Raw genomic sequence first — 22,942 nt, forward strand, 5'->3', positions numbered from 1 at the left:
TTTCTGGAAGGCATGGAGAGGGTGAGTCATACTTGCTAACTGGTGTTGCTGAGACGCGATTCTGGTACCCAGGAAGGAAAGGTTGAGAAAGGCTGTGGAGACAGCTGAGGTAGCAGGTTAGGACAAGCTCCAGGTGAGGGACAACGTGCGCTTGAGTTTGGGCAGCGGTTTGGGGAGTTCATGGGAGACTCGCAGTTTGGATGTCATTTTTGGGGGTGCTAATAAGGGAAAAAGAGGATTTGTCTATAAACCAGGGTTCCAGCCATTGTGGCTTGCTTGATACAAGGACTGTTAACCAAGAAAGCATCCCTTTCCACCCCAGCCCACAAGAAGAGTAGGCGCAAGGAGAGGAAACGTGATTCATTCTGGACACGCTGACTTTGAGAAGCTGAATGAACAACAGTGTGGGATTTCCGCAAAGCTCAGGAGAGAGACGTGAGCTGCAGACGTAGAAACAAACGCTGAAATTTCAGATTCCTCCTTCATTACAAGCAGCTCTGGGTGCCGGGCTTTGGGCTAGAGTGGGGAGAGCAAGACACAGTCTAAGGGACAAAAGACAGGCACCCCAAAAAAGCGCACTGTGAGGTAAGAGCCGCTGTGGTGGAGGAACAGCAATCCCGGGCGGGTGGCGAGAGAGGAGACGGGCTCACGACAGAGCTGGGGAGACCGTATCCACGGCAGTCGGGGAAAGAGAGCTGGGAATGGCTAAAAAGGAAAGCAGGAGAAACAGGCGAGAGCTAGGGGACCCAGAATCATGAGAACTGAGACAGGCTAGGGTGTCGGCAGGGAGGGGAGAGGGAGCAGTGTGTCCCCAGCTAGGAGGCCAGGAAACCAGGGACAGGGCGCGGACGGTAGAGAAAACGCACGGAGCCAGGCATCCCGCTCAGCGTTCCCACAGCCTCATTGCCCATACCTCAACCCTGTCACTACATGGGATGATGCCTATTTTCAGAATTAAGAAACTGAGGCTGAGTGAGGTTCAGTAATTTGGCCAAGGGCACAGAGCTAGGATTGACATCACAGTCTGTCCAGTCCCGTGCTGGCTCCAGCATCCCACGGCGCCTCCCTGTTCACACCGGAGAGGTCTCGGGTTCGCCCCAGGTTTCCACAGGCTGATGGAACCAGGAAGCCGCTGGCAGTGGACTAGTGGCTAAGTGTGTGGCAAAGACGCAGCCGTAGCTTGTTCTTGTTGAAGTGAGTCGAGGGAGAGAGATGGAGCAGCACCCAGGAGGGGCAGCAGTAGTTATAGTGTGTGTGTGTGCGTGTGTGTGGTGGGTGACAGGGTAGACATAAGCATAACTGAGAGTCTGAAATGACGATGTCATTGGAATCTGAGACTGAAGGTACAAGAAAAGAAAGGGAGAAAGAGACAGGAAAATCACAGACGAGGTGGGAGGGGACTCCCTCAGTTAGCAGGCATGTGCTGCATGCACACCCATCAACGTGGACAGTCACAAAAGGCTGGGGCTGTAAAGATAAACTAAGTGTGTCCCTGTCCGCAGAGATGGGGAGTCAGACAGCGTGATTAAATCCTGTGGTAAAGGTTTCACGAGTGCTACGGTAGTTCATAAAACAGGTACCTCGTCCAGACTTGGCGTTGAGGTTGGAGGGGGTTGTCGATAAATGCTTCCCGGAACAAGTAGTGCCTGGAGCTGAGTGTGGGAGAGCAAATGGGACTTAATCGGCCAAGAAAGGAGGGAAGGGTGTTCCAGGCAGAGGCAGCCGCAGGACCCTGGGGGAAGCCGCAGATGTGTTCAGGATGAGCATGGAGAGACCGAGGCCGTGGCACGGGGAGCCGGCTGTGCCCCATGGGGACCTGAGCTTTGGCTTATGCACAACAGAGAGCCCCGAAGGATTCAGTGGGGAAGCGGCCCAGAGAGAGACATACTGGAGATGCTGCTGAGGCAGAGTGGGTTGTCCAAAGGTAGAAAATAGCCATCGGACTTAACAAGGAAACAAGGAAAAGCTCATTAGCAACCTCTGGCCTCTGTGGTTGCAGAGGGATGAGTCCTTTGCCTGGATGCAACAGAAACCAGCTCTGGCTAATTTAAGCCAAAGGGAAAAGAACATTAGGAGCTCGCAGTGTTGAAGAGTAAGGCTTGCAAAAGATAGGAAAGGCGGCAATGACTCCAGAAGGCCAGCAAGCTGCATGGGTCTCACAGCCAGACAGTCTGCAGGGTGCTGGTGCCAGGAGGATGAGCTCGTGCCCTTCTCCTGGTGCTCAGGGTTCCAGTAACAAGGACAGAGCATCTGACTCCCCGCGTTGGTTCGTGTGCTCATCCACTGCCATGCGTGGCCCCTAATTGACAAGCCACCCGCTGGGGAAGAAGTAATTCCCCAAAAGGAAGTCAAGGACTCATTAGGAAAGATGAATGGACGAAATGGATGTTGACGGACCAAATCACGCATTCAACTGCAAGTGGCAAGCCCTGAAGCCGGCCTGCAGCGTGCAGGCAGGAGTGGAAGATAAGGATGTGTAGACTGAGTTCAGACTTGTCCGGAGCTGAGCTGGGAGGGGAGGAGAGAAATGGGGCTGTAAACAGAGGAGCATTTACGATGAAAGGACGTTTGTAAGGTGAAAGACCTTTGACAATATCTGTGTTAAGGAAGAGGATCGGGAGAGAGCGAGGGATTGGAAGTCTTGGGAAGTGGGCAGCTGATGGGTGTTTGCCAAGCAGCAGGAGGGCACGCAGGTCTTCAGCCTTACAGGGGTGACATCTTTTCCTCTGAGTTTGCAGAGAGAGACAGGCGTGGACAGACTTAAATAAATTGAACCAAACGTAAGCAAGCTTGAGACGGCACCTCTCCTGGTAGCACTGGTCTTCCTGGTGACGTAGGGAGCAAGGCCACGGCTGAGAGGCTGGAGGGACCAGGAAGGAACTGTTCTAGGGACACATGGTGAGGACACGGGGAGGGGTTAGCCTGGAGGAGGAGCTGGCCTCCACTCCGGGGAGAAGGTGAGGACGGGGCAGATGTAAGCAAGACTCGGGTAATGGCAGCAGGACGCAGATGGGCTGGGATCCTGGGACAGCCACGATGGCTGCAGTCCCCCGGGAACTGCAGGGGCAGGAACTCTGCGGGATGGGGAGTTGTGAGCATTTCTAGGTGAGCTGAAAACCAGTTCTTACCCCCAGCCTTAGTTTTCATGTCCTTGAAATAAAAGGGAATTGACCGAATGAACTCTAAAATTCCCTATGTATATGGAGAATATTTTTCTATTTGTTGTTCGCATGTTGGTGAAGAGAGATCCATTTGAATGACAGAAGCATCCGTGGTTCAGATCTGTGGTCGTCCACACGGCTTCCAGACCCCGGGCACTTACTGTGCCGGCTCTGAGTACCAGCAGTGGGAGAAAAGCACCGAGTCTGGTTGTTAAAAGGGAATGATTCGATACAAAGACTTGAGGAGTGTCGCTTCCTTAGGAGAGAGTCGTCCACTCCTGTCCCATCTGCACTGTTACACGTGAATCCTGTAGGTCTGGAAGGGAATGTCGCGGTATAATTAGGTACCAGTGAGACAAATGCTGTCAGTGATCAATCTATATTTTAATGTATACAGACCATAAAATATGCTCAGTCTCTTCTTTAATTTATAGACCTTCTTTTGAAAGTAATTGAATCTGACTGTAGTAAACTCCGATTTTGAAAGAATACGTTCTTTTCAAAAGTTTTCAAAATTGCTTATAACAATCCCCTGGTTTATCCACTGGCACAATAACTCAGTCGTACCCTGCAAGCACATTTCTCTTTCTTTACCCAGCGATCAGCAGAACCACATCTGTTTCCTGCGAGGAGAGGACGAGGCTCCTTGGGAGGACTCTCGCAATCATTTAATAAAGATACCTGCACACACCCCGTCACGTTCTGTGTAACTGCAGGTGTGACTTTTGCATCTGGAAGGTCCCCTTGTGCACAGGAATCATCATTTTACCAAAAACGTTCACCTATCAGAGAGAATTAGCACTTCACGTCCACGTCCATCAATCCAATTAGGACAGCAAATCCATTCAATTGAATGGTAAACTGTAGTAGAAAGACAATGCACAAACAGATGTAAATGTAAAGCAAGTTTACTTAACTAGGAAACACTTCAGTGACTACTAAATTGGGTGGTGATTTTGAAAAATAGGAAACTAAAAGAAAACAGATACTCTCAGACTAAAGCAAGGAAGAAACCATATGACTTTACTCTTCAGTCTGATTGAAGGCTTACTAAGTATTTTGAATACTAAGTACTGGATTTCATAACTTAAAGCAATGAGGTTTCTTATACAAAATTTCATATCTGTAATGCTAACCCCAACTTCTGTAAACTTTATTCTGATAGTATTCCTGCAAATAAACATATACACATATTTTTATATATACACATACACACATTTTAGTTTAAGCCTAGCTATTCTCCTCCCTCACATCTGCCGACATAGGCAACTAGACCGAATCTCTTTCACAGCTTCTATATTCCCTGTATCTGGCAAGTTCTTCCCAAATGCATGCATCTCTTTCTCCCCCTCTCTGCCTCCCGTGCACCCACAGCCTCACCTCAACCTCAGAAATGTTCTTGGCTCTGTTGAGAGCAGCTATTTGCTCAAAGTGCAGACCACTGTGTCTCTTTCTGAATTCTGAATGAATTGCCACAGTGAATTAATGAATTTCCTGTGGGGAAGAGAGGGTCATTCTCATGTCTTTTTCTCCCACCTCCTATGTCTCTGCTGTGGCCGATGTCAGAAACCTTAACCCCCTGGAGTCTTCGTTCGTCTCTCCTGCTGGTTCTTCTCCCTGGTATGCATGTAACTGGTTAACTAGCAGGTTTTAGGTGACCTCCCAGTCTGCTTCGGGTGAAACCAGAGAATAAAAGAGAGAATCCTTCAAGACATTTACAATCTGCATAGAGAGGTGTTAACGTACAGTTGTGTAAAGGAAGGAACAAAACACATCACGCTGCCATGTCACCCTCCCCTGCCAGACCACGGCTGCTGTGGGCCAAGGCCAGGTGATTCCTCTGTAAATCCCCAAAGGCTGGACGCAGAGAAAGCATCCAGAGAATTTTTTGGAGAGGCAGGAGAATAATTACAAAGGAGCACGTAAGCTAGTGCAGAATCACCGTACAAGGGGATCTCTGCTCACTGCTCTCCTTCCTGAGAATGCCTGCTTCGCTGGGAAGACAGACTGGCGGCTACAGCCACAGGCTCTGTAATGTGTTCATCACGGATGTGAGTGAAGTGCACTGCAGCTCTATGTGCCATGACAGAAATATATCTACATTTAGCCTACGTGATTAACCCTTCTGTATTAAGTTCTTGGTAATTCAGCCTAATCTATCATGTCCCTTTAAAAAAGCAAAAGTCATTTTTACTCAAATATCAATGAATTACAAATTAGGCTTTGGAGACAATTCTTTATGTGCTATAAGTCGCCTGACACTTTTGTGTCAGCCATCTCTAATATTGCCACAGTGGCAGGATATTGCAGGATCAAAGCAAATTTGCAGGTCTGAATAGCTAGCGCTTCTCTGAACACGCTCTCCCGGCTCCCAGGTAACCAAGCTGTATGCGGATCAGCTCCTTAACATTCTCTGCCGAGCCTGGAGACGCCTGTGCCTCATGCCTGCTTCCGTGGTCGCCATTGTCAAGCCCCGTCACTTGCTTTCAGCAGACACTGTTGCTGCTTTGCCACAACTGGCCGACCCTGAAGAATCCTCACCTGCGCCTGTGTCTGGGTTTCTTGTCTCTTTGCCATTTTACTGCCCTGGGCTTGGATCCTCTGTTTTCTCACTCAATCACCTGTAACTTTGACTGCCATAGTCTTTGGGGTGCATGTAGGCAGTCACCTGCCTTTGTGTCTAAGAAGTGCTTCAGAGGGCAGAGTGCCTGCGCGTGTGGCAGACGACAAGTGTGCCCGGGACAGATGCAGCACAGCTGAGAGCTGTGCAGCGTGGGCCCAGCACATCCCTGCCTGCTCGGGCGGGCACAGCTGGAGTTTCTTGGCACCGTCACTGGACGCGATACGGGATGGTCTCGAAGCTGTGACAGCCCTCTCCCCTGTTCTGCTCACGTGAGACCTTGAAAGCCAGTTTTCCCTCCACCCTGCTCACGGCAGGCATATCCTATTCTTGGACAATTTGCTGGAAAGCAGGAAGTGACATCTTTTCTTGAATGCAGAATTCTTTGTCTTCTCTGCTTTCCGATCTCACTTCATCTCCCAAGCCCTCGCTCCACCTTTCTCCGAAGGGCGAGGGTTGTCTGGCCCAGGACACATGCGTGTGACTCTGGGGCCTCCCAGGAGAGCAGGACCAAAGAGACGAAATAACCCAGTGAACGGGTTTAGAGTCTGCACACATTGCTTCAGATTAACAAAGTGGTAAGACGTCAGTACCTCTGCTTCAGTTTCACTAATTAAGGAAATAAATAAGGGAGAATTTAATTCAATAGACTACAGACAACCAGAATTCACTGCCTCAGCATTTTCTCTCTGAAAGTGCCTGCCACAGGTCTAAGGCCAGAGGAGGACACCAGCCTGTGGCGTAGGCCACTGCTCCCTGTCTTTGGACCAGGCTGCCAGCAGCGGGAAGGTGGACCAGCTCTGGACACACCTCTCGGGTAAAATCCGCTCGGAGACCCCCATCCCAGCTGACAGGAAGACGGTGTGGCCGGGGCTTCCTTATGCCTGGATCACAGGTTCTAGGCCTCGGGGTCAGGGAGTGTGCATGTGGGTGACATTATTTGACGGTGGTGGGGGCTGTGGGTTGCAGAAGCGGACTGGTCGCGTTAGGCCATAGCGAGAAGAGGAAACGGAGGCGAGTTGGTCACCAGGGACCGCACGGGGCTCCTTGCCGGGAGTTCCCATAAAGAAGCAGAGTCTGAGGCGGAAGTGCTTCAGGTGACAGTGACATGTGGGGGGCACGCTGCCCACAGAGGGGACAGGATAGTGTGGGGAAGTAGATGTTTCACACTGTGACGCTGTTTGGATTTATGTGTTTTAGCCTCAGACTGTCTACTGTAAAACAGAAACAGAACCCTTATCATTTAAAATTCCAGATGAAACAGATAACTTTTTATTCTAGAATAAGATGCATTCATTCTCTCAACAAAGATAGATTCTTTCCTGATGTTGTAAGGTGGAGAGAATCCAAAATGAACCGTGAGTGTGTAGGAGCTTTAACCCATTCCACGGGCCGCAACATATACTTCACATACTTAGAACTCCGTGCTGTTCCGTTACGAATTAGGCGGTCAGAGATTCATGTCCCTGTATTCTTCAAAGCCTTTTGCTCTGTTTAGCAGCCCCTGTGCTCACGAAGGAAGAGGCCACCAGGGCAGGTGAGCTTAGTGAGGCCTTTGTAAGCTCCCCTCTCTTGCTTGGCGTCACCCCTCGAGCCATTTACTTCCCCTAAGAGAAAACTGGGACAAGAGTGTACCCCTGACTATCTGACAGGCATTTAGCCCAGATCAGAATCTGTGAAATTAAAGTTCTTTGTCTTCCTGATCCTGGTATAGACCATAAAGCATCAGGTGTCATAAGCACTAGAGCACCCGGAGCTCTGTGCTGAGAGCCGTTCCCTTCCCTGTGACAGGAGTGCTGGTGTGATGCACCAGCCAACGCCGACGGCCACCGACAGTAACGGGACGTTTCTTAGTGTGCCCGCTGGCGTGGCAGGTCTTCAGATCATCACAGCGACTCTGTGGAATAGCCAGCATTGTCATCTGCCCAGATAATACACAGACTTAAAGACATTAAGAAACCGGTCCAAGGTCACATTGATTTGGACCAGGATTTGAACTCTGGAACCCACACACCTAACTTCTGTCTTCCACAGAACAACACTCTAGAGTCACATAATCAGATAATTGTAGGACTCAGAATACTTTTAATAATCATGTGGTCTAGTATCCTCTTTTACAAATAAGGAAACTGAGGACCAGGATGGTTCAGTGACTTATGCAAGATCACATGGCTAGATTGTAACGTGGCCAGAATCAGCCCCAGGCCCTCCCGCCTGCCGGCCAGTCTTCCTTCTGTGATGCCACACTGTGAGACTGTAAAAACTTTCATTATCAGTGGCCCTTAAAAATAAACTACTATCCCTCTAGAAGAAAAGAATGTGTGTGTGTGTGTGTGTGTGTGTGTGTGTGTAGCCGTGCAGGCATGTGTTTCCAGAACATTTCTAGGTCTGTGACTAAGCCAAAGGCCTTGCAACTTGGAAGACACAGGAGACCCAGTCCCTGACTCATCAGTTCTAGGAACCTAGGGTGCGTCCATTATGGTAACACCCAGGCCTGAAGCTGCTGCCCTCTGCATGCAGGGGGAACGGAGTTGCCTAGCACATGGCCCGTCATGAGCCGTCACCTGAAATCCCCACTGCTCCTAGCCCCCCATAGCCAAGCCACTCACACATCCCTTCTAGCAGCTCGTTTGCACTTTGCACTTAGCAGCCCATCTGGGCAGGGCAGCTGGCTCAGCTGCAGAGAGCCCCAGGGTGGTGCCAGTGATTACCTGCACTCACACAAAGGGACTAGGTACCCTTTAAAAATGCTCGCCCTGCAGAAGTCCATCCCCATGCACTCCCCCTCCTCTTGAATACATCCTTCCCATCCCAGCACCATTCCTGTTACTGCAAAGCATAGCACCAAAAAGTGCAGCCAGAACAGATCAGAAGCAGCTGGTGTCATGAGACGGACTATTTCCTACTGCTGTCGGAGGATCCCACCCTTCTGGGCCCTCACCCGACAGGGACTCAGGACCACTCAGGCTGCCCAGAGATGCCCTCTGCCCACTTCCTCAGTCCAGAATGTCCTCCCCCTCCTATCCACCCATGGAAACAGCATTTCATCCTTCTGGACTCATTTGTAATGTAATCTCCCTTGTGAAGTTTATAATCTCTTCCTTTGGAATTAACATTCTTCTGACTACCAACAGCAATTTTCATTTTTAAAATGTTAAGAATATTTACTTGTACCAAGCATGTTCTGGGTACTTTACAAAAAAAAAAAAAAAATAATAATTTAGTTAATCTTCATAATAGTTCTCTTATTATGCCATTTTACAGATGGGAAAATGGAGCCACAGAGAGGTTAGGTAACTTGCCCAAGATCACACAGCTAATAAATGGGACCTGGCTGTGGACCCAGACAGTGTGGCTGCAGGGAATGTGCTCTTGACCACTAAGCTTGCCTTTATGCATCTGTCTCTCCTTGAGTGTTAGAATCGTATCTCATTCTTCCCTGCACCCCCAGCAATGCCTGGACTGGGTTCTGCTTGTCACAGGCTTTTGAGGCTGTCTGAGTGACTGGCAGGACAGCATGGACACACAGTTCTGAGCTCAGGCACGGGCTTTGCCACAGTGTTGATCCCTTAAATCTTCTGTCTCTTTATGTCTCCCAATTTCACATTATATATTTGTAAAGTAGGGATAATAATGTGCATCCCACAAAATTAATGTGAGGGGCATGTTATCAGATAATTTTAAGAGTTGGAATCATTTTAACCACCACATAATCTAGTATCCTCTTTGGCACACAAGGAAACTGAGGGCTGGGACGGTTCTGTGACTTGCAGAGTCGTAGATCTACACTGGGACCCTGCCACATGTGAAGACTGACAATGAGAGAACATTGGATTTCTTTTCTCAACAGATACATCACGTGTCACTCTAAGAAATATCCTGTCTGATGTACCTTGGGACACATATATGTATTCTAATAATGTTGTCATTGCTCAAGAGATTTCTGAAATTCTCATTTCAGAATAATCTTTAGAGTATGTGACACAGTCTTTTTATTGCCCTTGATGGTGGCAATTCTCCCTTCTTTGGCAGAAGGACTTAAATTTGGGAAATGGCTAAAAGTCAAAGCCGAATCTTTTGAATAAAGTGGGAACAAGCAGTCTGAATAGCTGTGACTCCCGGAAGTCTGGCTGCCGTTGGAATGATGTTGCTTTCCGATCAAGTTTTCATCCAAACGAGATAAGAGAGGAAAGTAACCAGACAGATTTCTCATGTGGTTTGTTAAGATGACACTTAAAATTCCATAAGAGACATCAGGCTGCATGTTTCTTTATAGCTGATGAAAACAAGTGTTAGGGATATGGAAGTGAGTTTGTGCTTATTAGAAGTATTGCCCATTAAGTAATAACATTAAGTAATAGATGGAATTGTAAAACCAGATAGGAAACCAGGAGCCTGAAGGCATGAAAGAGGGATTTACTTAGGATATGAAGCTATTTTCCCAAACTCAAACCATCCAGACCTCCAGTAGTTCTTGATTTAATGCCAGTGTTGACATAGTGTTCAAGGACGTTGCCCAAGGGAACCCCTCCACCCCAGACCAATGAAACCAGTCTGGAAGGGAAGAAACTAGGAAACCTATTATAGGCCAGGTAGTTACACAAAGCCTTTATGTAAACATTTCATCTCATTTAATCTTCACATCCTCCCTAAGAAATCAATGATATTATCCCACATTATGCATGAGAATCTGAGGCTGGGGGGGTGTAAGTCACTTGGGGCAACAGCACAAGTTAGATGGAAAAAAGCAAACACATGTCCATCTTACTCCACTAGCACTATCTCTATTTCCAGGATATTTAAATGAGAGAAATTTTTGTTCCTCTAAGACCTCTGAAAAAAAATTTTTTGGATACAGTAAATCTGTTCTCTTGGAAACAAAGCTGGCAGTGTCTCCTGGCTGGGGCTCTGTGTGTATAAACTGGCTTCATAGCAGTGCTTTTGCTCTCACTGTCTGGTATCTCCACCAAAGCTGTGCTCAGCAGGCCCCCAACACAACTATTAATAGAAGTGTGGTCACTCTCTCTGTGGATGTCTGTTTCAAAATAAGACAAAACAAACAGAAAAAGGAGTCTGTTGAAAACTCTTGACAAGTAAAACTTACAGCTGTCTTTTTCTTTTTCCTCCATTCTACCACTGTAAAGTTGTGTTTATCGGATCATACTATGGTGCCCCCAACTTAAGAGGATCCTTCCTAATCATGGGTTTCTTAGCAAAATGAGTCCTTGTACCCAAGCACGTGTCCATCAACAGACCTTCGGTTCTGCCCCAGGCTCCTCCCTGACGCAGGGACGTAGCAGCTTGTGGTCAGGGCCAAAGGTTGATGATGTCTTCGGGGTGTGCGTTCTGCTCTGCCTGCCCCAGGCCCCGAACCCCATCTTCTCTTCCACCCCGCAAAAGGCAAGGCTGAAGTCATTTCAAGCTTCCCACTTGGTTTCTGTTGCAGAAGCAAGGCCTCCTCGCAAGACTGAGCAAAGTATAGGGCACCTCGAGTTCCGTCCTCCCTGGGACCCCTGCCGCTGGAGTCAGAGCCGGGCTCCGGCCTCTCCTTCGCCACCACCCAATTTATGGCCCAGGGCAAGCCCCTCGCCCTCCCTAGGCCGGCCTTTCGCTCCTCCGTTTCAGAGCATGAGGAAGTAGCAGGAATGAAAGGACTGAGACCAGCCCTGGCACTTGCCGGCTGTCTGCGCAGGCAGATCCTGTGCACCCCTTGAGTGGCTACACGAGCCATCCAGTGCGTATAGCTCAAAGCAGGAGGGGGCTGTAAGGAGGGAAGTTGCCATGATCTTGACAATGAGTGTTTGGAAATGGTCTCTGGGATTCCTCACAGCTCTATTTGATTTGAATCTTCCACTCCCAAACACGGCACTATTTCCTAATTTCTGTTGGGACTTAATCACAGCATACTAAGGGGAAAAGGGACGTGCCAGCCTCTCTCACATCCTTTCAGTCTTCAGAACAGGTTGAGGGACAGAGGAATAAAGGCAGCAAGGGGGTTTCCTTTGCCGCCCCTCCGCCCTCACAAACCACACAAGTTGTCAGTGCTCAGCTCTGTGCCACCTCCTCCAGGAAGCCCTGCCTCTCCTCTCCTGCCCCTTCATGGGCTCCTGGCCCTCTGAGCCCCTGTAGTCACCTAGGGTCCAGATCACAAAACTGTCACTTAGTAATAAGAATTTCCCATTCGTTGAGCATTTATGATGAACTGGGCACATGGCCAAATGTTGTCATCACATCATGTCACTTAATCCAGCGGTTCTCAAACTCATCTGCACTTTGGAACCTCCTGGAGAGCTTCAAGAAACTGCTGCTGGAGTGCCTCTGTCCCACCCCAGAAGTCATGACTGAATTGGCCCGGAGTGTGGCCTGGGCTTTGGAATTTGTTAAGACCTCCCTCCCCGCAACCAAGTGATTCTGCTGTGCAGGCAGATTTGGGAACAGCTGACTGGCTCTTAGAACACTCTGCCAGAGGAACCATAATTGTCCCCTCTTTACAGAGGAAGCACCTGAGGTCGCCGTCCCCACGCTCACATCAGCACCCCGGCCCAGCCACACTCTGCAGTCCGGTTGTGACTCAGTCCTTGCTGCTCAGAGCATGGCCCACAGACCAGCAGCATCACCTGGGGGCTTGTTCCAAGTGCACATTGGCCGGCCCACAAATCCAGACCTGCTGAATTTGTTCTGAATCCCTCCAAGGGAGTCTGATGCCTGCTTCAGTTTGAGAACCGTCAGCTGTAGCAACGTTCTGCAGGTCATTAATGTGCGGCCCACCTGGGGAACTAGGGCTCTAGCCCCTTGCCCATCCTCTGACTTTAATGTGCGTGGGGATCATCTGGGCTGCTGGTTAAAAATGGCTCACCTCAAAGATTGTTTTTTCCAGGAAGTTAGAAATCCTGGAGTTTACAGTGCTTTCTGCACTGTTTCATGTCTGTGAATTTGAAAGCCAACAAAGATCACCCCTTTGGAGCAGGGACCACATCATCTACCCCTGCTGCCCTGGGGCGGTAATGAGCAGGCGGCAGGCTCGGTGCTGTTTGATTGATGGCCCGGTGGAACCTGGCTGGGCACGGGGGTGATTAGCCGATCCTGGTCGGGCTGCAGGCTGCTGCCTTCCGTGATTAGAATGCGTGGGAGGTGCCGTCTCTTCTAGAGGCCGCGCAGGTGGCGCTGGGCTGCAGGAGGCAGCTTCCGTTTCTGGGGTTCCTGGGCTCCAGCAAGGCGCCTCAAACCAATGGTTTTGGCATCTCCGAACGCAGACCTTAGGGGACAGGGGGCGCTGTGAGCCTCAGACTCTCCTGACTTGGAAAGTCTTCATCCAGAGAGAAAAAAGCATGCTTTCTCTTTCTTTTCCTTTTTTTTTTTTAAATGCAAAATAATAACTTGACACAAGTCCAAGCAGTTAAAAAGATACTAAAAGAAACCCAATTCGGAATGGTTTTTAGTAGGCTGGAAACAGATGTGACAAACCATTTCAGGATATTCTGGGAGATGAGATGGGGAGGACCGGATTGGAAATGGCTCGGCTGCCTCTGCGGGGCCCGCCCAGCCAGGTGCCTGCGCGGGCGGAGGCTGTGCCCCGCTCACGTTCTGGAAGGAGCCAGCCCCGCTTCCGTCCACCTAATCCCCGCCTCGTTGGAGCAGGAGGGATCCGGGTGCGCGGAGTCGGCACCGTGCCGAGCAGTGGGCTGCAGACTGAGTTTTCTTGTGATTGTTCACTCACTTGGCTCGGAGAGCGGCGGCACCTGTTGGGCAGGGGCACGCCGAAGGTCACAACCTGGGCGACCCAGCTGGACCTTGGCCAACCGCCGGGTGCCGGAGGTATCAGGCCGGCAGGTAGAGGTGTGGGGGCGGTGGGCTCCGGTTTGGGATGGGACCCTACGGAACTCGCCCAAGGGGGAGCTCATCTCTCAGTAGTCCCCAAAAGAAACTGAGCCTTCTCTACATGCGAGGGGCCTCTGGCTTTCCTGATTTCAAGGCGCTGAAGCACCCCCCACTCATAGTGAAAATTCAAGGGTGGAGAGAGTAAAGGAGTCTAAATAGGAGAATAGTGACCATACAAAATGCCCTACGTCAATTGCATCCTATAGTCAGTAAATTCATTTTTATTAAGGTACATCTAGGCAAGGTATTTTTATCAGGTAAGATAAACTTGATATAACAAGGTTGCAGGTGTGGCTGTGTGTTTTCTTCAATCGTAATTTTCAGAGAAATACATGAATTTTTAAATTGTATTCATTCCATTGAGAATTTTTATTTTTAAAATGCACATACATGCTGTATTTATAGTTTTATATCTGTCTACTACCTTCTGCTTGCATAATTGAAGTCACTAAAAGGTAAAAGTAAGTTCCCCGATATAGAGATGAATACAGTATTTCCCATATAAGCATCTTTGCTAATTAGCATTGGGAAAGTATAGTGTTAGACATTTCATAAATGAAATTATGGTTTCCATCAAATTAGACATCTCTACAAATATCCGTATGTTCAGGCTGATTTTACATCTAGGAAAAGAGAAATTATTGTCTTACTCTGGGATATTTGAGATGCTGCACAGGTATCATGATGTAAATTTCTGAGGCATTACAGATAAGCGCTTTATAAAGTCACAGATAATGTTCCCATGATGGGGAAAAAAAAGATTCCCAGAGGAACTAAAAACTTAATGAGGGCGGGAACCATTGTCTCATGCTCCGCTGAATCTCCAACTCCTAGCGCGTCTGGTGTACATCTTGCAACTAAAGGTAATGAGGCTTACCTGGAACTGCACTGAATCGGCTGCCAGAAAGTTTCATAAAGTAGCAGCTGAAATAAGGACCAGCCACATGCCACACTGGGAACATTCATGTACTGCAGGGGTTTGGCCTTGTGGGATAGGTCTTCTTTGCTCATATTTCTTTCTGTGACTTTACCAGTCTGGGATTTTCCTTCCTACACTGCTCCTGTGACTTTCTCCATGAAATTCAGTTTTATATGTATTTATTGCATATTTAGTGTGCACAGGACACAATGACCAGGTGTTTCAGGGGTTGCAGACATAAGCTGGCCAGTGATGAGTATCAAGCATTGTAAGAAGGGCATCACACTAGGCTCAGAACAAGCATGTTTCAGCAGGGAAGCAAAGAAAGAGTTCACATCTGCAGAGGAGACTTAGGAGGTCTGCTCCGTTTGAGATGCACTTTGAAGAATAGGAAAAAAATCTTCAGCTGGGAAGAAATGGGTGGGAGGAGAACATTCTAAACAGAAGAAGTAGCACGAATAGGAGTTTGGATCATGGGGTATGTTTGGGGATTGGGAATAATACTTTCCTTGACATAAAACCTATGTGGATAGAAAGGACAGTAGTAAAAGATAAGGCTGGAAATGTTTGCTGTGGCCATATTAAAAAAAAAAAAAAAAAAAAAAGGTTCTTCCATGCCAGGCCAAAAAATTTCTATTTTATTTCACAGACACTAGTTGGAAATAGGAGATGCTTGAGCAGAGCAGCTCAGCGACACAGAGATTACCCCAGGAAAGGCCTTCCTGGTATGGGAGTGTGTAGACTGCCCAGGCAGGAAGACTCCAGGGCCTGAACTAGGATGTGGCAGGGGAAATAAAAAGTTGGAAAACACATTTGAAAGCTATTTCAAAGACATTCCTAGACGTGACAACTGGTTGGGTTTTGGAGAAGGAATCACCACTTTTTGTGCCTGGGTGACTGAGGAAATCGCTGTAGGAAACCGTAGCATTAACATAGGATGTCAGGAAGAGAGCAATGGATGTGGGACAAAGAATTCTCTTCTAGACATGTGGCCTTTGAGGTGCTGGCATTACCTCCAAGGTAATGCCCCGTAAGAAAAAGTCAGAAATCAAATTCAGGCTGCATGTGGTAGCTCACGCCTGTAATCCCAGCACTTTGGGCAGCTGAGGCAGGAGGATGGCTTGAGGCCAGGAGTTTGAGACCAACTTTGGCAACGTGACATCTGTACAAAATACAAACAAATTAGCTGGGCATGGTGGCACGGGCCTGTAGGCCTGGCTACTCAGGAGGCTGAGGCAGGAGAATCTCTTGAGCCCAGGAGTTCGAGGCTGCAGCAAGCTATGATGATGCCACTATCCTCCAGCCTGGGTGACAGAATGAGACCCTGTTTTCTAAAAAAGAAAGAAAGAAAAATCAAATTGAGCACACGGAGAAACACGGCTAGAGTTACAGAATAGAACTTCACTCGTGGAGGGGCAGGGACAGGAGTGGATGAAACTGCCAGGAATCCCAGAGAGGCAGAAGAGGCCAAGGACCGGGGCTCGAGATGTCCGCGTGTCCCTGCCCAGCCTCTGATCGTGCTCTCCTCTCATCCCACGCTTTCGCTGATGTCCGGAAGAGCCACCAGATTTTTAAGAAAACCAATTTGCAAGGAGGAGCCAAGTCTAACAAATTGCTTCTACCTGAAAAAATCCTTAGGTTAGAGGCTTCGGATAATATGGAAAGACAGTGTTCATATGTTATGAAGCTTTGTTTATTGAATTTACGTAGATTAAAATGAATCTGTGGTTCTAACTTGAGAAAACCACATAGCTAATTCCTTCTTCAGAAAAAAATAACTCTTCAGTGTTGATTCTGATTTTCTGCTCATTCCTCAAAATTTTTTCAATTTCTGAAACTAGAAGGAAATTTAGAAAGAACTAAAATTCAGAAGAACTAAAATACTGCAAACTTCCTTTCATAGTTTATTTTTCCAGCCATTCCCTGAGTAGAGATGCACAGGAAATGAATGGTTACTGTAACTGGGATATTTGTAGTATAAATGCAATTTGTTAACTTTAGACCATTTTTTTAGGCTTTACCTCTCCCATAACTCAAATTTTGTTCTGGGGAGAGAAAAAACATAGGTGATCAAAAAAAAAAAAAAAAAAAAAAAACAAACCCCAAAACCTTGCTCTTGAACATACAGTTAACTTTTGTTTTTGTGTGCAAATTTTATCCTATAAATCATGGTGTGACCCATTATTGGAAGAACTCCAAAAAACAAAAACCCAATTCTAAACCCATAATTTCCTTTGTGTTTTCTAAAGGTCAAATGCTGCAAATACTGGCCAGATGACACAGAGATTTATAAAGACATTAAAGTTACCCTAATAGAAACAGAACTACTGGCAGAATATGTGATAAGAACATTTGCTGTTGAAAAGGTAAGTTTTCATACTAATTTTAAAGGCTATGGTCAGACATCAGTGGTACTATACCAGCCTCATTAACTTACCTAGGAAAATTTATATGTGGTCATACCTGAATGCAGGTAGGCTCTATCTGGTGATTTCTAAAGATTTCAACTTGCTCTCTGATGCTGTAATAGCTCAGTTCCATCTTTAAAATAAATCATTCCCATTTCATAAGAATCTATATTTTGCGACTAAACCAAACGACAGATAATGTCTATTTGTTTATTTTCTTTTTCTTGTTAACCTGATAAATATTGTTCTGCCCATCTCTCTTTCTTTGTTCACAGAACCAAGTTTGTTAAATTTTGATAAATGTCCTTCCAGTTTGATAAATTTCCTTCATGGTTTATGTCCATATGGGTTTCCTGGTAGTGAGTTAGTATCAGTGTTGAGACACAGGTCCTAACTCCTCCTGGAATCCCTCACTTCCTTGGGGCTTGCCAGTCCTCCAGTTTAATATGGACTGATGGGTTTTCCAGGTGGAAGTGACCGACCTGGAATCCTGAGTGACTGATGTCCATTGGTCCTGGGACATTCTTGCATGAAGCTGGTTATTCATTCATGCTCACTCCCATACTGACGTTAGCCTTTGGTGGTTGCTGGTGTTGGGTTGGTGAATGCTGTGCTTTGGTTCTACTCCGCCTCATCCCATGTGCATGGATGGGGCTTCTTCTCTGGAAAGCACTGTAGGGCATAACAGGGAATTTCCTTATTCCCCCTCTTTCTGCTGACATAGGGAGGGGCCGGAGGTGAAGCAAACTGCAGTCCATCCAGAGAAGTGTCACAGGTAGGCTGTGGGGAAAGTGGAGGTGACCTGGCTGAGAAATGCCCTGCCTTCCAAAGGTCTACAGGCTTTCCTATCAAGAGCTGATTCTCCATAACTGAGCCTGCACAGCTGCACTGGACTTAGCAATTTTGCCATGAATTTGTTCTGCCTACACTCATTTAATAGCAGGTCCCGAGGCCAGGTTCACAACTATAATCATAGCACTTTGGGAGGCTGGGGTGGGAGGATCACTTGAGACCAAGGCTTCAAAACCATCTTGGGCAGCATAGCAAGACCTCGTTTCTACACAAAGTTAAAAAATTAGCCACGCATGGTAGTACACGCCTGTAGCCTCAGCCACTTGGGAGGCTGAGGGAAGAGGATCGCTTGAGCCCAGGAGTTCAAGGCTGCAGTGAGCTATGATGACACCACTGCACTCCAGCCTGTTTTTAGAAGCCTTGTTTCTAAAAACAAAAATAAAAAGCAGCTGCCCTTTGAGGACATGGGTTATAAGTGGACTACAGGGCAGGTGGCTCTTGGCCTTCCTCTCTGTAGTCTGACTGCACCTACACACACTTCTCAGATTAACAAAACTGGTTTTAGGAAGTCAAGGAAATTGCAGCATCTGCTTATTGGCTAATTGACCCTGATGCTTTGAACTGCCTTTCCTGGTTTGCAGATCCAAATGTGTCATAGAATCAGAAGTCTGAAAAGACTTTATTTTAATGTTTCTCATACTGTTTAGCATTTTTTCCCTAGCCTGTCTTTTTTAACAAGCAGGCAGGAAGCTTGGAGACTTCAAAGAATGTGGAGTTCTAGTTGACTCAATTCTTCAAGTTCTGAACCTCATACTTTGATGTCGGTTTTTTCCTCCTTAGGAAGGATTGGGGGGAAAAAAAAAACCCACATGGAGGATTTTTGTATGGCTTTTGGCAAGAGCACTCATGAGTAGCTGCATTAAAACAGATAGTGATAAAAGACCTGCAATATATTTTTTTCTTTAGGAAAAAAATCATCCAAAAGCCATCACTTAAACATGGAGTTCTTTGAACAATAGTCAGCTCTCTAATAAGCTGAAAATGTATCTCTGTTGCTAGAGGAAGGGTTTGTTTGTTTCTTTGCTATTTTTTTAACCTCTTATTATACTTTGCTGCATTCCCAGCTGCACAGAAATGTTTCTTAAATACCCAGTTATTTTAGTCATCAGACAACCAGTGAAGAGGTGGTGGAGGGAAGAGAAGGAAGAGAAGCTTGTTAATGCATTTGGGGAAATCAAAATGACATGTTAGTGATTTTCTAACTGGGCAACTGGAATCTTTAAGAAAAACAAATCATTAGTCCTTTCGTAGAACATTTATTGTAGGTTTCAAAGTTTCTCATTAGAAGGGAAAGAAAAAAACAATTAAGCATGTACTTTGAGATTCCTGCAATTCCAATTCTATTTTGAGAGCATGTTGCATCAAGGGACCTAAAGGTGAAATGGATTGGGGCTCCACTCTGCAAAACAAGCAGCTGTAATGCACTTTGAAACTGATGAATTCCTGTTTTGCATTGGATTGTTGCCTTTCCTTCCCACGTTTCTGATGATTCTAAACTAAATAGGTTTTAAATAATGTGTAGTGCCCATTGTGTCAGGAGAAAGACAGGTCAAAAGTGTCCATAGATCTGTGCTGTCTGGTGAATCTATCCCTGTATCCTGGCAGAAACGAAGTTGACAATGACCACTGAATCCTCTCTGCCCAGGAGGAGCCTAGGACTCAGAGACAGCATGAAAAGATCTTCCTGTCTCAAAGACAGAGCATGCGCTTAGTGATTATTCATTTCACAAATATTTATTAAGGACCTACTTTAGAATCTTTAAGGAAAGTAAATCATTAGTACTTTTGTAGAACATTTCTTGTAGGCTTATTGTATGACATGGGATCTTCCTTCCCATTATATTATGTGGGAAAAACAAGTGACTATCACTTTTTATATGGCATTAATGCTTACTATAATGAAAAATAAAGAAAAAATATAATTGATATCAAATTGGGAAGTATTGGGGCTATGATAACTGATCACATCTATGGATGTTTGTCCCCAAATGTGTTATATTACAAAATAGCAAAACAAGAAACTGCATGTCAGTGAACAAGAATGGAAATTGGATCAGAAGCAATTTCCTTTGTTAATCTTGTCAACAGTGAACATATTTGAGGCAGAGGTTCATTTTGGGAAAAGTTTTTCTGCATTCCAGAAACTGACATCTACCTTGCTCAGAAAATTGTTCTTAGATCAGCTAGAAACTGTAGTTCAGGGCTTGGGGATGCTGGAGTGGAAATGTAGCAAAGCTAGAAAGAGAAGTTCCCCCCCCCCCCTTAAAAAACAACCCACTAGTATATGGCAGAAAGAAATGCCCTTTCGTCCCTTTTGGAATAACTAAATATTTCTTGCTGGTAAGCTTTCCCAGCTCATGAGATGCATACCACCAAACTGGGACCACCCCTGCCCGAGTAGTCACACACAAGCCAGGGAGCTCTCTAGGGGTCTGCAGGGGGACACAGGCTCCACTGTATGTCTTTCTGATGGAGACTTTGGGACTAGCCAGATGTTACTGTGGTTTCAGTGATAAGAAACTTGGGCTCCTAATACCTAAAAATATTATTCTAGGATCACAGAAGAGCCTATTTAGCAGATGACAATGTTGATTTGCATTTGTGAATCCCTGACTGCTTAATTCTTAATGCTTAAACTCCGGTAAAGAATAGCATTTTCAAAGAGAAATAAAGCTTCAGCATTTGTGGGTTATTAAACTAAGACATATTAACACATTGATGGCAAACAAGTCTTATCTTTAAACCTGTAATTGTTTGCCTCTTCTGGTCTTTCAAAGCACATAAAAATTCTGGATTTCTTCTTTGCTCACTAAATATGTGTGAACGATGATTGATGGGGAATGTGATAAGGTTAATGAGTGTTTACTTTCAAGATATAATAAAACCAAACCCAGGCCTAATGTAATGCAGAGACGGCACTCAGAAAACAGCCATGGAATGAGAGAGGGGAGAAAGTCACATCTGATCCCAGATTTACATGCAGCCTTCATTCTGGAAGTAATTTTTGTTTTCAAAACACTCTTTTGCTTTAAATCACAGTCTTAACACATAGGCTCATAGTTAGAAAACAAAATTGATGGGTATAAATGAACTTAATTATTCACAAAACAACAGTAAATTAAAAACCAAAACAACCGTAAAATCTCTTTCCTTCTGTCTTCCCTTCAGCTGAGGGGCTGGCAGCCCTCCCGCCTCAGTTCCCTGACCCGACCTAGAATCCAGCAGAAATATCTGCATCTGGCTGACGTGCCTGTTCCCACCGCAGACTGTGCGGCCACTGGCGGCCACACCGCTGTAGCCCAGCACCTCCCAAATGCCTGGGGCATTGTGGTCGCTCAGGCTGCTCCTGGGTGGATGAATGGGTTTAATGTTTACCCACATCAAATAAAGAAGCCTCACAGATGAGCTGGGCACGAAAACCAGTGCTCTGACCTGTCGAGTTGGGAAGCAGCCCTCAGTCCTCATTCATTCCTCCAGCACACGCTATCTGAGCACGCACAGCCAGTGTGTACTGCTCGAGTGCCTGGCGCAGAGACGCACCAGGACGCAGAGGAGCCAGAGCAAGGGTCCTCACTGCAGTGGCTGGTACCGACACCCAGATGGCCTTGAACGCCCTTAGCTCCCTGTTCTGTGCCTCTCTCTGTGGACTCTCACCTTTAAGCACACCTCATGGTCCCAGTAACACACACTTTTAACATAGTCTACTTTTTAGAAAGGAATTTCAAAGAACCCAACAGATCCATCCATTTGCTGGAATTGTCCATGTAAATTAGCATTTTCCCCAAACATCATCTCCCCTGTCACACCCACATCCTCCTGAGTGGGGTACGCCTTCCAAATGGTGTGTGGGGTCTAAGGATGCCCTTCCTCCCCAGCAATCTGCGTCTGGCCCTAGACTTACTACGAGCGGTGCGTTCCACTCCTGCGGCTGCTCTAACTTTTAATTTATTTTCCCTTGTTCTCTTCCGTGTCGTGGCTGACCGACTCACGCAGAGAGGCGTTCATGAAATCCGAGAGATCAGACAGTTTCACTTCACCGGCTGGCCGGATCATGGGGTCCCCTACCATGCCACCGGCCTGCTGGGATTTGTCCGGCAGGTCAAATCCAAGAGCCCGCCCAGCGCAGGCCCGTTGGTGGTGCACTGCAGGTAAGCAGAGCTCCCGTGCCTCCCCAAGGAAACGCCGTGGGCGCTGGGTGCGGGGGCTCCTCGGGCTGCGATGAACACGTCTTGGAACTTGATAGTGGTGATGGTTGCCCAGCATTGTGAACATACTAAATGCCACTGAATCGTACTTTTAAGAGGGTTAATTTTATATTATGTGAATTTCACCTTAATAAAAACTTTAAAAAGCAGCAGCAGCAGCAGCACAGTGGTCCTTTTTCCTTCACTGACACACCCCTTTTCATTCAGTGCCGGCGCAGGCAGGACTGGCTGCTTCATCGTCATCGATATCATGCTGGACATGGCAGAAAGGGAAGGGGTGGTGGACATCTACAACTGCGTCCGGGAGCTGCGGTCACGGAGGGTGAACATGGTGCAAACAGAGGTACTGCTGCTCGCCGCCCGTCCCCGGCCTTGGTCCCCGTCTCTCCTGCCGCCCCACCGCCCAGAGCCAAGGGCAAAAGAAATCCAGGCAGTTGTCTCTTCAAGGGGTGCGCCTGGCAGCCCCTGTTTCCTCCCTCCCTCCTTCCATTCCTTCCCCCTTCCTTCCTCTCCTCCCCTTCCTCCCCTCCCCCCTCCGACCTTCTCCATCCTTTCCTTCCTTTCTCCTTCCCTCCTTTTTGCTTTTTATTTCATAAACAAATAGCCAAGAGCTTTCCAGGTAACAGAATCTATAGCCAGGAGCCTAAAGTTGCACATTTTTCCATGTCGAGGGACCAAGAAGAGTCTCTGTATTAAGTATTCAGGGTTTCAGTGTCGTTCCTTTTTATTGGCGTTTAAACTAGCTGGTAACCAGGGCAAGACCACCCCTGAGGACGGCCAGGCATTTGCCAGGCGGCTTTGGGATTACCTCTGTACGCTCTGCCCTTCTCCAGCGTGCTGGGAAGAACAGTGGCCTCCTGTCCCTAAACACTCTGCCCCGTGACCTGGCATCTTGGGAA

At 47.1% G+C, this 22,942-nt stretch overlaps 1 protein-coding gene across 8 annotated transcripts in view; it reads left to right on the forward strand.

Annotated features, from left to right (window-relative positions):
* Positions 1 to 22,942, forward strand: part of PTPRM (protein tyrosine phosphatase receptor type M) — a 762,555-nt gene that overhangs the window by 713,124 nt on the left and 26,489 nt on the right. For 6 of the 8 annotated variants that reach the window (XM_069468544.1, XM_069468545.1, XM_069468548.1 and 3 more), the window contains 3 exons: positions 16,828 to 16,944; positions 21,832 to 21,986; positions 22,251 to 22,386. In XM_069468544.1, coding sequence (XP_069324645.1) covers positions 16,828 to 16,944; positions 21,832 to 21,986; positions 22,251 to 22,386 — 408 coding nt within the window. Of the gene's footprint in view, positions 1 to 16,827; positions 16,945 to 17,710; positions 17,762 to 21,831; positions 21,987 to 22,250; positions 22,387 to 22,942 lie in introns of all 8 variants that reach the window. The other 2 variants (XM_069468547.1, XM_069468549.1) reach the window with 1 other exon arrangement.

The sequence above is a fragment of the Eulemur rufifrons genome, chromosome 5 (genome assembly GCF_041146395.1).
Source record: "Eulemur rufifrons isolate Redbay chromosome 5, OSU_ERuf_1, whole genome shotgun sequence".
NCBI lineage: Eukaryota > Metazoa > Chordata > Mammalia > Primates > Lemuridae > Eulemur > Eulemur rufifrons.